We start from the raw sequence: 12,166 nt of genomic DNA, 5'->3' as shown, positions 1-12,166 counted from the left end.
AAGCAGGTGGGTGTCAGGTAAAACGTGACGTCATGATGATACTTTTGAACTCGTTGGCAGTAAATCCATAAAGGTGTGTAGTCTAACTGCACAGGTAGCCGGGCAGGGAAAAAAGGCTGAACCTTAGACTGAAGAGAAAGCGCCGCAGGCTGCTGGATATATACACAGGGGGGGCCTAACATGCGCCAGGAGGTCTGAGTCGCCGTGGTCTACCTGAGAGTCACCCCTACCTGTCGAACGAGGACACCGGGATGTACCCCAACTCCCTGAACAGTCAGTACATTCCGCCGTATGACTTCACCGCTTACCATCATCATGTCTCCGGGGTCGGTGACCCGTCGACGAGCGCCTGGAACCCTGTTTACACCCCCAGGGATGAGTATCCGTACAGCTTCTCGGGATCGAGCCCCAGCACCGGGCAGGTGAGCTTCACCTCCCCGGAACTGAGCGGCACGCCCACCGCAGCCGGAGGGGGGTCGCTCACCCCGTACAACTTCATCTCCGGACAGGACCTGTTCAGCTCCAGGAGGAGACCGCACGAGCCCATCAGACACACAGTTTCAGGTGGGACCTCACTTCATCATGACATACAAAACTAAATGCAGCCTTATTATGGTTTGATAAAATGGAAGAAGTACACACAGTTATAGCTACATCTACGCATCTGAGTTAGGCTGTGTGAACACACTTTCTTCTTTGAGGTTGGTTACATGTAAGACGGGCCTCATTGCCATCAAATTACATGAAAAAGAGGAACACGATCTTGATAACCAACTGGGTGCAGTCATACCGCAAAATAAACCTCAGCAGCTGATCTAGTGCATAGGCAACAGTCAGAGTAAAACGGATTTCTCACACAGGAGCGATTTCCGCATGAATTAAGTTGGACTGGTCGCACACACAGACCGGCACGCATTCACACCTCTCGCCTCCGCCTGCACGGTGTGAGGCGTCAGTGCAAAACTAATAGTAGAGGCCACGGAGTCGCTCCCCACCCTCTCTGTCCACTGGGTGGGTGCAAAATAGTGACAAACTAGATAGATAACACTGGCAGCGCAGGAAGTCTGCAGAAGTCAAACCAAATCTCCCCCGGAGGTGAAGCCTCTGGAGCTATTTCTGTCTACTGTGTGTGTGTGTGTGTGTGTGTGTGTGTGTGTGCGTGCAAGTGTGTGTGTCTGCCTGGATCGATGCTGTCACATGGACAAACCTTCCAATCAATAACTCCGAGCCGCGCTTTCTCAAGTGTGTCTATGTGTATGCGAACATGCGTGTCAATCAATAGCTGCCTGTGTAAACACCTTTGTAAACACCACTCACAGCGATAAGGAGAACTAGTGATGCAATGCCTTGGGGACTCTTTACATTAGTTATAGTTAGCATGATTAATAGTGTTGATGGGGCTTTAAGTGGCGCCTGAACTTGAACGTGGCACCAGACTGTTTGGCCAGTGGCTCACACTGCATGTGACTCACTGACATATTAATTCCCGTTTGTATTGCTGGGAAGAGGGAAGGTATACACGCGAAGAGATAACACACTTGCTTACTCAGCAAATTACGTTAATTTCGTGTTTATAATTTCTTTTCTCTTATCCATGTTTGTTTTGTGTGGTTCAGGGGGAAAGACCCGCACCAAGGACAAGTACAGGGTGGTGTACACCGACCACCAACGGCTGGAGCTGGAGAAGGAGTTTCAGTTCAACCGCTACATCACCATGAGGAGGAAGTCCGAGCTGTCCGTGGAACTCAGCCTCTCTGAGAGACAGGTGAGAGGAGTGGAGCGAGTGAACGTTGAAAAGTTAACATAGAGGGTTAAAGGGCACACAAGAGGGACAGGCTGCGGGAAGGCTTACGAGTGGCATGAATGAAACACACATGAAGAATGAATGTAAATAAAGAAATTAAAACGGGATGTTTCCTCGGTTGGTTTAAACAAGATAATGTTACGTTTGAGTTAATCATTGACTACTATTATTTGTGGCTTCCAACTACATCCGAAGGCCTTCCTGTAAACTCCAACTTCAGTGGAAATTTATGTTGTACGATCAATATTGTGTCATACAACATCTTGTTGGCCACTGGCTGTAGGTTTTGTGGCGTCTTCAACAGATTTGAATTCATTTATGAGAAAAGAGAAACTGTTATTTCTGCTTTTAATAAGTTTCACTGTTGGTGGAAAGAGATAATGTGTGACCTAATTTTACGTGACGAAACGGGGCTGTGCTCGTTTCCTTAGAGCTAACACAGGTTACATTTTAGTTGTAGTGTAAAATACAAAAAAACAAAACAAAACAAAACAAAAAAAATATATAAATATTTATGGGCACAGGCCAAGTGGCCCAAGCAGTTAACGTGGTGCTGTGTGTCTGTTGTTGCAAAGGTTAAATGTAGAGTTGATACTAACACAGCAGCACACATTAGCGGGAACTTATGAAGTCCCATTTAGAAAACCGGCTTTGGAAAAAGACCTCTAATAGTGTTATGTGGCCAAACACATAAGTAGCATTAATGGTAAAACCCTCAGTGCTGCTTTCAGTTGCTTTCATGATGCTCTAATAGTTATTGTTGTTTCTTCCATCTACTAATTCAGCTTGTGCAACCCACAGCTGAGGGGAATGTTTATTGCACCAAGAGTAATTCTGGTAAAGTAAATTACGAAGCTTAATCTGCAACATACTGTGTGAGGCAAGAAAATTACCCAGAGAAAAATTCCCCTTAAAGAAGTAATATAGAATAAGACCCAGTGTCTATTAGCAGGAAATGAACATATTTGCCGTCATGGACTATATTCAAAGATGCGCAAACCTTCCCTCATGGCAGATTTTCTACAGAGAGGCTTTGAAGCTCAATGCGTTAGCTCTGGCAGTCACCATCTTGACTCTTCCTGACTTCCGCTTTGTCCTGATTAATCCAAAAAATTGGCAAAGAGATGCAGGATAAGTGGAGCTGATGTGTGCTGCTAGCAAACTGCACAGATGCGCAACTGTTGCTCAAAGTTGTTTCCCTGTTAATTTTAAGTTTATGCCTAAGCTTTAAAGCAATTCCGGCGTAGCCTGAAAGCCCAGTTTACTGCACACAGTTTTGTTTTGTTTTTTTGTGGCGGAAATTTGATCTGCCTGCCGGGCCAATCAAATCATTTGGGCAGGCAGACTTTATGTAGGCTTTGTGAGTAATATGTGTATGCAGTTGTAGGACTATCCAGTTGGATGCAGACGTGTTTTCTTTCCTGTGTATTGGTTAAAAGAAATCCTGAAATCCAAATGCTGTGTTACCAGACTCATACCCTGATAAGATTTTTAGAATAAAAGAATTTCCACAGGTGATTTGTATGAACATATATAGTTGGCAGGAAAGGGGGAATAAGCTATAAAGACAAAAAACAAGTTGTAAACGTGTATATTTGTGTCATAAAGTTGGGCATTTTAGCATGGGAGCTGTACAAGGATTCACTTACTTTTGGAGCCAGCTTTAAGTGGCCGCGTTCAAGTGGATTTTATTTCAGCCGTAGCCCTGCTGCTGGATTTGCCACTAAATCCGTTTGTGATGTCCACGTTTGCGCGTTTCAGGTGAAGATCTGGTTCCAGAACAGGCGTGCCAAAGAGAGGAAGATCAACAGGAAGAAGCTGCAGCATTCCCAGCAGGCCTCCACAACTACGCCTACCCCACCTGTGCTAGGTGGCCCAAGTGACGGCCACACCACCACCAGCCCCAGCAGCAACATCATGACGGACAAGATATCAGAGGAGTACTAGGGGAAGTTCATATGGAAGACTGATACAGTATCTGATGTGTAAATAGTTTTTTTTTTTGTTTTGTTTTTTTTGTTTTTTTGTTTTTTGCTTTTTACCACACAATGGATGAAGATGATTCACATCAACGCAATGTTTGAATTCTGCACTTCTCACCTTTTATAATATAAAGCACCATAATCAGATTCATCCTATCTAACGGGCATTTGCCAAGTGCCTTCCATCCTTGGGTTAATACGGGTCATTGTCAGCTTCAGCATATTGATTTTTAATACCACTTGTGAAACTTGTCAAACTGACAATGAAACGGCGTTATTATATCGGTTCATAGAATGAAAGTTCATGTTTTTGTCAGATTCTGATGTATCGAGAGAGAAAAAATAGCCCCAATGCGTATTTTTGAGGAAGTAAAATGAAACCAATGAGGGGTAACTTGCATTTACGGGAAATGGAGAGAGCAAAGGGTCTGTTTTTGCTCATGAAAGTAAAAAAAAAAAAAAAAAAATCTTAAACAACGGTTTTAATGTTGTTTCTCTTGAAATATTGATTTAGTGTCTGTAATGGGAATGGATTGTGAAATACATACTGTACGGAAGAAAGCAGCTGTATATAGTATAAGCAGTAGAGTGAGTACACAGAAATGTGAAACCAAAACAGTAAAACCAAGAAATTGATATTAAACACGGTTTGTCAAGTGGCTTTTATTGTTGAACAGGTGTGTGATATGACATAGTGATGCCTTTTAACACACTACTTTTGTTCTGATGGCACATATAACACTGTGATTAGAGTAAGGAAACAGATCAACATGTTATCATGGACAGGATTTAGCCACATCCTGACAAACAGCTGCACATTGCTCAACAACTCGTGATGCAAAGGCATTGTTAACACTTAACAGGTTGAGCATAATAGACAAGAAAAAAAATATGTGGTACAACATATGTTATGCATGATAGGAATGTTAACACACTTGGACTCATTCTTGTTCCAAGTATAAATAAAAAAGAGGAAGAAGGAGCGACAAACAAAGCTATGAAAATTTAGCTGAGACCAGAGTCGGTTAGGAAATAGGTTTCAAAATAAGCATCTCGGCCACGCTTTTGTACACTCTGTGGCAATCTCACCCCGAAAGACACAGTGAAATAACAACTGACGTGCTATGCTGTGGAACTGTGGGACAGAGAGCAGCTCAGTACACAAGTTTTATTAATTAGGCTACTTCCTGTTCAAAAGTACTGACCATGGTCACAAGCTGTGGGTGTGCCGCTATAACAGTCTTCACAGAGGAAGGCATCAGGATATGTTCTCTGCACTAATAAAGAAATGTAACCATAGCATATTGCTCTGCTTGCCACAAAGTACTTATCTAATGTATTTATTTTAATTCAGTTCTGACCTAAGATGACCTGAATCTTACAACAAAAGTTTTTTTTTTATGAAAAAAATAATAATAATAATAATATAGGTCACAGTACATTTATATCTCTAAATACTAATACTTCTTACATTCACATTGTCCTTCAGTCAGCTACACTGTACAAACACTGAATATGAATCAAGAAGACATTGCTGGACTGGAAAAGTGGCCTCCACCTCGGTTTTATAATTAAACGATAATTATCCTGGCATTGCAAGGTCACATCACATGAAAGTGTCACGACATTGATAACATCACCTGGTTTTTATGAGGAAAAAATAAATGTTTAATTATGGTGCACCCAGTCAAGCGTTACAAGTCTACAACCGTCAAATGTAAAATGTTTCCTGCATCACACATTCATTTAGCGCCACAAGAGCGAGAGAGAGAAAAAAAAAAAAAACGAAACAAGTTGGTTCCCATGCAGTTCCTGTAGCGTACCAAGCTGTGTTGACTGACTGATAAAAGGATCAACAACGAAAAAGGATCTCGGGTGGTTATTTGAGGACACCACGGCAATCGTGGATCATAAACATCAGTTTTATTGCACTGTGAATCAGCTGAATGGTAGTGCACGATTGTCAACCTTTAACCCCAGACTTTCGAACCAAACACTACTACTAGTAACTACTTATATTTGTGATTAAACCGCATCCAGACTTCTGAGGTCAAATTTAAGCACGAGCTATCACAAACTTAACTGCAACATACAACACACGTAAAGGATCACCAAAATTCACAATGCAAGGGCCATAACAAAAACCACATGTGACGGTGGAGAAGAAGAAGAAGAAAGAAGAAGAAGAAGAAGAAGAAGAAGTACAAAAATATAGGGGAACTGAAATGCAGATAAGTAAAGTTACAGAGAACAAAACCACACCAAAATGACTAAACATATGTGGCAAATCATTTTGTTTAAAAATGTTTTCAGAGGGCACTACTCCTGAGTGTCCTGAGGATCAAAGGTTTGGGTGATACACTGCCACAGAGCGGGTCCACACCCACACCAAAAGGCGGTTGGCAGGTGATCATATTTAACTTTGACCTGTGTGCGTTTACAGCTCTGACAGCATAAAATGTTGCTGTCTCCAAAAATGTTGACCATGACTTCCTCTCATTGTTCCTGTGTCGTGCCATCTAATGCAAGCGGCTTATTCAGTACGAGCTAAGAAAAGCTGTGGCACGCAGTGAGTCTAAAACCGTCTCATGAGAAGACGGCTATGTGGACTCGCATACTTATGAATCTATGGCTGGAATTATGTGCAAAATACACAAAACGCTTCAAGTTTGAGCAGAGTCGGGGGGCTATACTAAGAGTTATTTTGTGTTATTTTGAGGAGTCTACCGTATTTGAGCACTTTCTGGCAGAGAATGACTGACGTGTGGAGAATGGAGTGGTCAAGCTGGCGCCCTGCGCCGACCTACGCATTTGTTATTTCCTGTTATTAACTGTGTTCCTCGTACATTCATCTGTACAGTGTACAAATATTAAAAAAAAAAAAAGCTATGGATAATCAACCACTACCACTTAGCCGTGGTTTCTGTAGTATTTTCTTGCTAATCATAAAGCGCATTGCCATCTGCTATCAATATATATAGATACGCTATATAAATATGCTTTCTTTTGAACTCAATTATGAATATACCCAGAGAATCTGAGTTCTGAAATAAAGTGACATGTATAGCTCGGTTTTTGTATGTGATACCAGAAACCACAGACATAGGAAGTGCGTCAAACTAAATATAGAAAACCTAACTCGGTGGTGTGAAAAGATAAAAACATCCCACACTGAATATCTGACATTTTCAAACTACACATACCTGAATTATTCACACACACTGTATTTGTCCTGCTCCTGTTCTCCCCCGTATGATAGGGAACGAGAGGATCAATAAGAACAACACGCTCTGCGTAAAATCCAGTAGGAAGAAGCTCAACATATCGCATTTGAGGGCTATTATGTCTCTTTCTGTGCACATGTAACAGAGTGGGACAGCTGAAGCAACGCCGCCTGCTCAACTGTTCCAAATGGTTTGAAAAGGCCGAAATGCTACCTCAGCTGAGTTTTGTGCAAATTAATCCCCACAGCTAATAAAAAAGCAGAAGTAATTTCATCATGGAAACAAATAACGTTGAACTTCCCGAAAGGCGTTTCTCTATAACTTATCTCTAGTCAGAGGAAGCTTTGGGGGACTGTGACTCCCACACACACTAACCAACACTTCATGAGTCCACGTACGCAAATCACACTGCGACCGAATGAATTTGATCAACTATGGCCTTCAGCTAACCAAACCACATCTGTTTAATAATACACGTTTCAAAGCACAAATACGACTTCAGCTTTGTGTCTTGGAATTAAAAGTAGCCACTTTAAAGGAAGTGTAAACACAGACACCATTTCATTGTCTGCTGTCGTTAGAGTTACAAAGATGAGTCATAAGGAAAGTTATTGTCCACTGTATTATTAAACTGTGTTATTGAAAATGAAAAAATAAAAACAGTAAAGAGACAAGCAAAAAGATAAAAACGAAATAAATGCCTTATGTAAACTACCAGTCCGAGTATAAACTCCTTAGGTGGGATAAGCAATTTAAAGCCTGAACCTCACCTAAGTGGATGCTCTGATGCTCAGCTATAACAAAAATATAATAAAATAAAATAAAAATAATGACCATGAACTGTGATAGCTTGTATCTTTATATTACACAAAGACATATTAATATTTCTTTCATGCTCTACCCTCCTTCAGTAGCGCAGTCTATGTAAAAAGCACTGAACACTTTAAATCATCTGTCTTTACGGACCTTTGCATACACACACTCTTCTTCTGCTGGTTCAGTCTGACGGGGTCGTGCTGAAAACTTGACTTGACCGTACTCCACCTCTACATTCGGCCTTTGCTCAGCCTGCCTCCCCTGCCGCTGCACGAATCTGACATCAGCGTAGGTTAATTCCTGGTCATTTTCTTCCTCTGTAGAAGAACAAGAAGGAAACAAATAATAAAAAATGAAAAAAAATAAGCAAGTAAATAAACAAGTTTTACATTTTGGGAGATTTAGATAAAAATATTTATGTACGTCAACGTCTGTTGTAGCTATAGTAGTAACTGTTTGCCTCTGTTTCCAGTTTGTGTGTTAAATATCTTTTGAATGGTTATGGTTTAATTATTAATGGTAGAACTGTGAAACCAATGGAGTTTAGTTTTGTACCTTTAGGTTTGTTGTTTCTTTGCTTTTTCTTTTGAGTCCACATGACTGATAAGCCCACAACCAAGAAAATGACCAGGGCTGAGAGTACACCAGCTATTAGTGGCAAATGGCCTGTTGGAAGATAAAAGACACAAGAAACAGAGACCATAAGTCAGAATACGCATCTTTTTGGGTAGACAGACAGACAAAGATAGAAAGAAAAATATCTGTCAATGAATCCACTAAAGTTGCACTTACTAATGTACCACGGTACATCCATGGACAAAGTTTGATTGGAGGGTTTATTTGACACTATGGTAGTCTCCTTACCCAAACTAGTGTCTGGGACAGTTGTAGGGGCAGTAGTCGGGATAATACACAGTGTGTTATTGGCTTCAAACACCCACTCTGATATGTGTGTCCCATTAGGTAAGGTGCAGTTGATGAATATGAAGCCTATTAACAAACAAAGATCATTTATGACTGATGTTATGACGCCAACATGATTACCAAGTTATTTCTCATCATGTTGTCACTCACCACAGGTAGAGATCCTCTCTCCTCTGGAGACATTACTGATGTGATTCCTGACTGAACAGACCAGATGTCCTGAGACGTCTTGTTTCAGAGTGATGACGTTAGTCTCATTATTTCCAGAGAGAAGCTCAGCGTCTGTCACTGAGTGTCCATCCAGAGTCCAGCTGTACTGAGGACTGTCCCCTCCATCAGAGGAGCAGGACACCCTCTTCTCTCCATGGGACAGACACTCAGAGACCAGATGGACAGAGGACACCGGAGCTGAGAGAAACACACACAGATGACTTTTGATAATGTTAGAAAATCTCCCTTATCATCTGATAAATAACAAGAAAGAAACTAATTTCAGACACATGCAGAATATGAAATATGTTATGTAGACTCACAATAAAGTGTGAACAGTAGATCTATAAATATGACTTAATTTCCCGTGAGAGGAAAATATTTTACCTTCAACAAACAACTGTAGAGTCTGTTCTTGTAATTCTTTTCCATTTGAGTCAAAGCTTCTCACATCATATTGACCACTGTCATTCCTGCTTAGGTCATTGATCCTAAATGTTCCATCACTGGGATTAAAGACAGATCTGTCTTTTATCACATTAGTTACAATCATTTTGTTTAACCATATTAATATTACTGATGATCCCTTTTTCATTTCCAATCTATATATTTCTGAGGCGTTGTCCATCAGTCTGATGACCACAGTTCCTCCCAAAGCTCCATAACACTGAGTTCCATTCTTTCTGCCATCACAGTAAGTTTCTCCACCTGTGAATTAAAATAAGGAAAAGAAATTGTTTAGAGCTCTCAGTTTTAACCAGAATGACTGTCACAACATTTTAACAACATGCAAATATTGACCTAACACAGAAATAGTGTGAATTCCTCATTCAGCTATGCAAACAAGCATGTCACGTTTTGCTGAGCAGCTCCAGCCAGGTATGAAAAACCTTTAATGTTGGATTCGTACTAATTTCCCTCTGAGCAGAAGTTTCAAAGGTCATTTAGACGTCAAGCAGGAAAACCACAAGTGCAAATTATTAAATGAATGGTAGCTCCTTTATCTTCAAGGTTTTGCTGTAGTGTTTGTTATTTAAAAGATCCAAAAAATACAAAATGATTAGTTATATTTTAACTGATACTGTAAAGTTGTGCCTGCAAACATCACTTAGCTACAACGACAGAGGTCATCCAGTGTTTTTACACATTTTAAAGGAATAAATTAAATATCTGAACTATGTAAATAATGTAAATAGTTCTTGGTAGCATATCCTTTTTCTTTTTTGTTTTTTCTTCTTTTGCATAACTGCAGAATGAAATTCAAGTGCAGTTATGTGAAAGTCAACCCAGAATTCAACATCATTATTGAAAGTAACCAAATAAGAAGCCATTCAACTTTATTTTAAATGTGTCATGAACTGCAATTGTTTCCAACTGTTTCTAAACTCATTCTCATCTTCTATAACTGTTTGTCCTCTAGATCAGTGGTTTCAGGACTCACCGTCACCCCAGAATATCACAGTATGGAAACACAAAAAACAAAAACGATGCTCGAGAGGAAACTATCACCTTTTATGCTCAGTTAGCTGCATTTTAATTCAAACCAAAACTCTTCACTTCAGTAACTTCAGCCTTTTTTAACAGACTCAACTGAGCTTGCGTGCACAAGCACAAAATAAAAAAGCCCTCAACTACCGAGAAGTAGTTTGTCCTATTAAAACCTTTCAGTCACTCACTCAAGCATTAATCATAAGGCATGACACGACAATCAGAGCAGAACACAGAATTCAACATCATTATTCAAAGCAACCAATAAAAAAAAACTTTGGAATTCATTTTGAATGTGTCTCCAACTGTTTCTGCAGTGAATTTACAAAATGATCGAAGTGACAAAGAAAAGAAAACAGAGCCCTCAACTGGTGTTTGTGTATTGCATGTTTGACTTGATCCTATTGCTGCATGTTACCGCTACACGTTTACACTCCAGAGTAAATGAAGTGCCACAAGAAAAAGCAGAAAATCTCACCGTGACAGACTCCAAGTATCATCAGCAACAGTCCAACCACAGCTTCCATGTCTCCTCTCTGTTCAGTCACTCAGCAGCTTTCAAACTTTATCTACTACCAACAAAATGAAACACTTGCTCTGAACAGAAAACAGTCAGCGATCAGCATCAGAAAGTTTGAAAACTCTGACCAAGCAGAACGATGATCTCTTTATACACGAGAACAAGAAAGGAAGTGATATCAGTTTTACTTCCTCTTTTAGCCTAGCGTACAACAAGTGGACTTTTCTGTGTGATGGACTGAGGGGAAGAGAAGGAAACATCCCTCTATACTGTAGGTGTTGAAAGAGGAATTTAAACAGACAGACAGTGTTTCTACAGTAACAACCCATGTTACAGTCCTATCAAAGTAAATAATTACAATCATATGTACAGGTTATACTCATTCGCAATGATCAGTTCCTTAAAGTCTGCCTCTGAGTGGTTAATGTTACACATAAGAAGTGTTGACACACACTGAGTGTTCTGCATTTTGCAGACAGTGAAGAATTTGACACATTTAAACACTAAATAATTCAAGATTATAGAAAATTGCATGTATTTAACTCATGTATAAATTAAGCTGTTCACAGTGGAAAATGTTCAGTTCAGTTCAGTTGACGCTGCAGCACTGAAGGCAGGATCCCAACACATGTTCAGTTTGGGGGCACTGATACTTGGGGACTTGAAATACTGAGTCATCAGGTCAACTTGAAACCAGTTCAATGCCAAGTTCAATTTCAATTGAACACATCAAATATTATTTGTAACTTAAAGGTTTTTTGTATTGTCACAATTGTAGTTATTATTATAGTTTATTTTTTCTCTTCCTGTTTTGGGGGTTTGTGAAGTGTGTATAAAGTTTAAAGGTCAAGAGGTTATTTCCCAGATGTTAGCTCGTAAAACTAACTAGATGTAAGGAGATAAGTTTTCTTTGTGAATGGGGGTTCTTGGGTATGAGAACCACATATAAAGTGACTGTGGGAGCTGAATGAGAGAGGATTCGACAATTGGCCAGAAGCTCTCTCACATTCAGCAAGAGTTTTTGACACTGTTCTTTCTTGTAAATAAACCTTTTTCAAATGCAAGATAAGACTTGTCAGCGGTGATCACGTCTTTCTTCAACACACTTCAGCACATCAATGTACAGCACAATGCATTTAATAAAGTGACTGTAACAGGTCCTCTGTATAGTTTTTGTGGAGTGTGAACAGATAAAATC

The 12,166-nt window shown here is 40.1% G+C and overlaps 1 protein-coding gene across 1 annotated transcript; it reads left to right on the top strand.

Moving 5' to 3' along the window:
- Positions 1-4,447, top strand: cdx1a (caudal type homeobox 1a). The gene is made up of 3 exons (XM_047584992.1): positions 1-564; positions 1,617-1,765; positions 3,566-4,447. Exons 1-3 carry the CDS (start codon positions 252-254, stop codon positions 3,749-3,751), a joined length of 648 nt encoding a protein of 215 aa, XP_047440948.1. The 5' UTR covers positions 1-251; the 3' UTR covers positions 3,752-4,447.
- The last annotated feature ends 7,719 nt before the right edge of the window (positions 4,448-12,166 follow it).

This window comes from Mugil cephalus, chromosome 5, assembly GCF_022458985.1.
Source record: "Mugil cephalus isolate CIBA_MC_2020 chromosome 5, CIBA_Mcephalus_1.1, whole genome shotgun sequence".
Classification (NCBI taxonomy): Eukaryota; Metazoa; Chordata; class Actinopteri; order Mugiliformes; family Mugilidae; genus Mugil; species Mugil cephalus.
Note: the sequence above shows the minus strand (reverse complement) of the source record. Positions and strands in the feature narration are given on the sequence as shown.

What these genes read in the sequence shown, in the direction of transcription:
- cdx1a (XM_047584992.1), top strand. Translation starts at nt 252, where the DNA reads ATGTACCCCAACTCCCTGAACAGTCAGTACATTCCGCCGTATGACTTC. An exon ending in CATCAGACACACAGTTTCAG is followed by an intron (nt 565 to 1,616) that starts GTGGGACCTCAC and finishes TGTGTGGTTCAG; the next exon opens with GGGGAAAGACCCGCACCAAG. An exon ending in TCAGCCTCTCTGAGAGACAG is followed by an intron (nt 1,766 to 3,565) that starts GTGAGAGGAGTG and finishes TGCGCGTTTCAG; the next exon opens with GTGAAGATCTGGTTCCAGAA.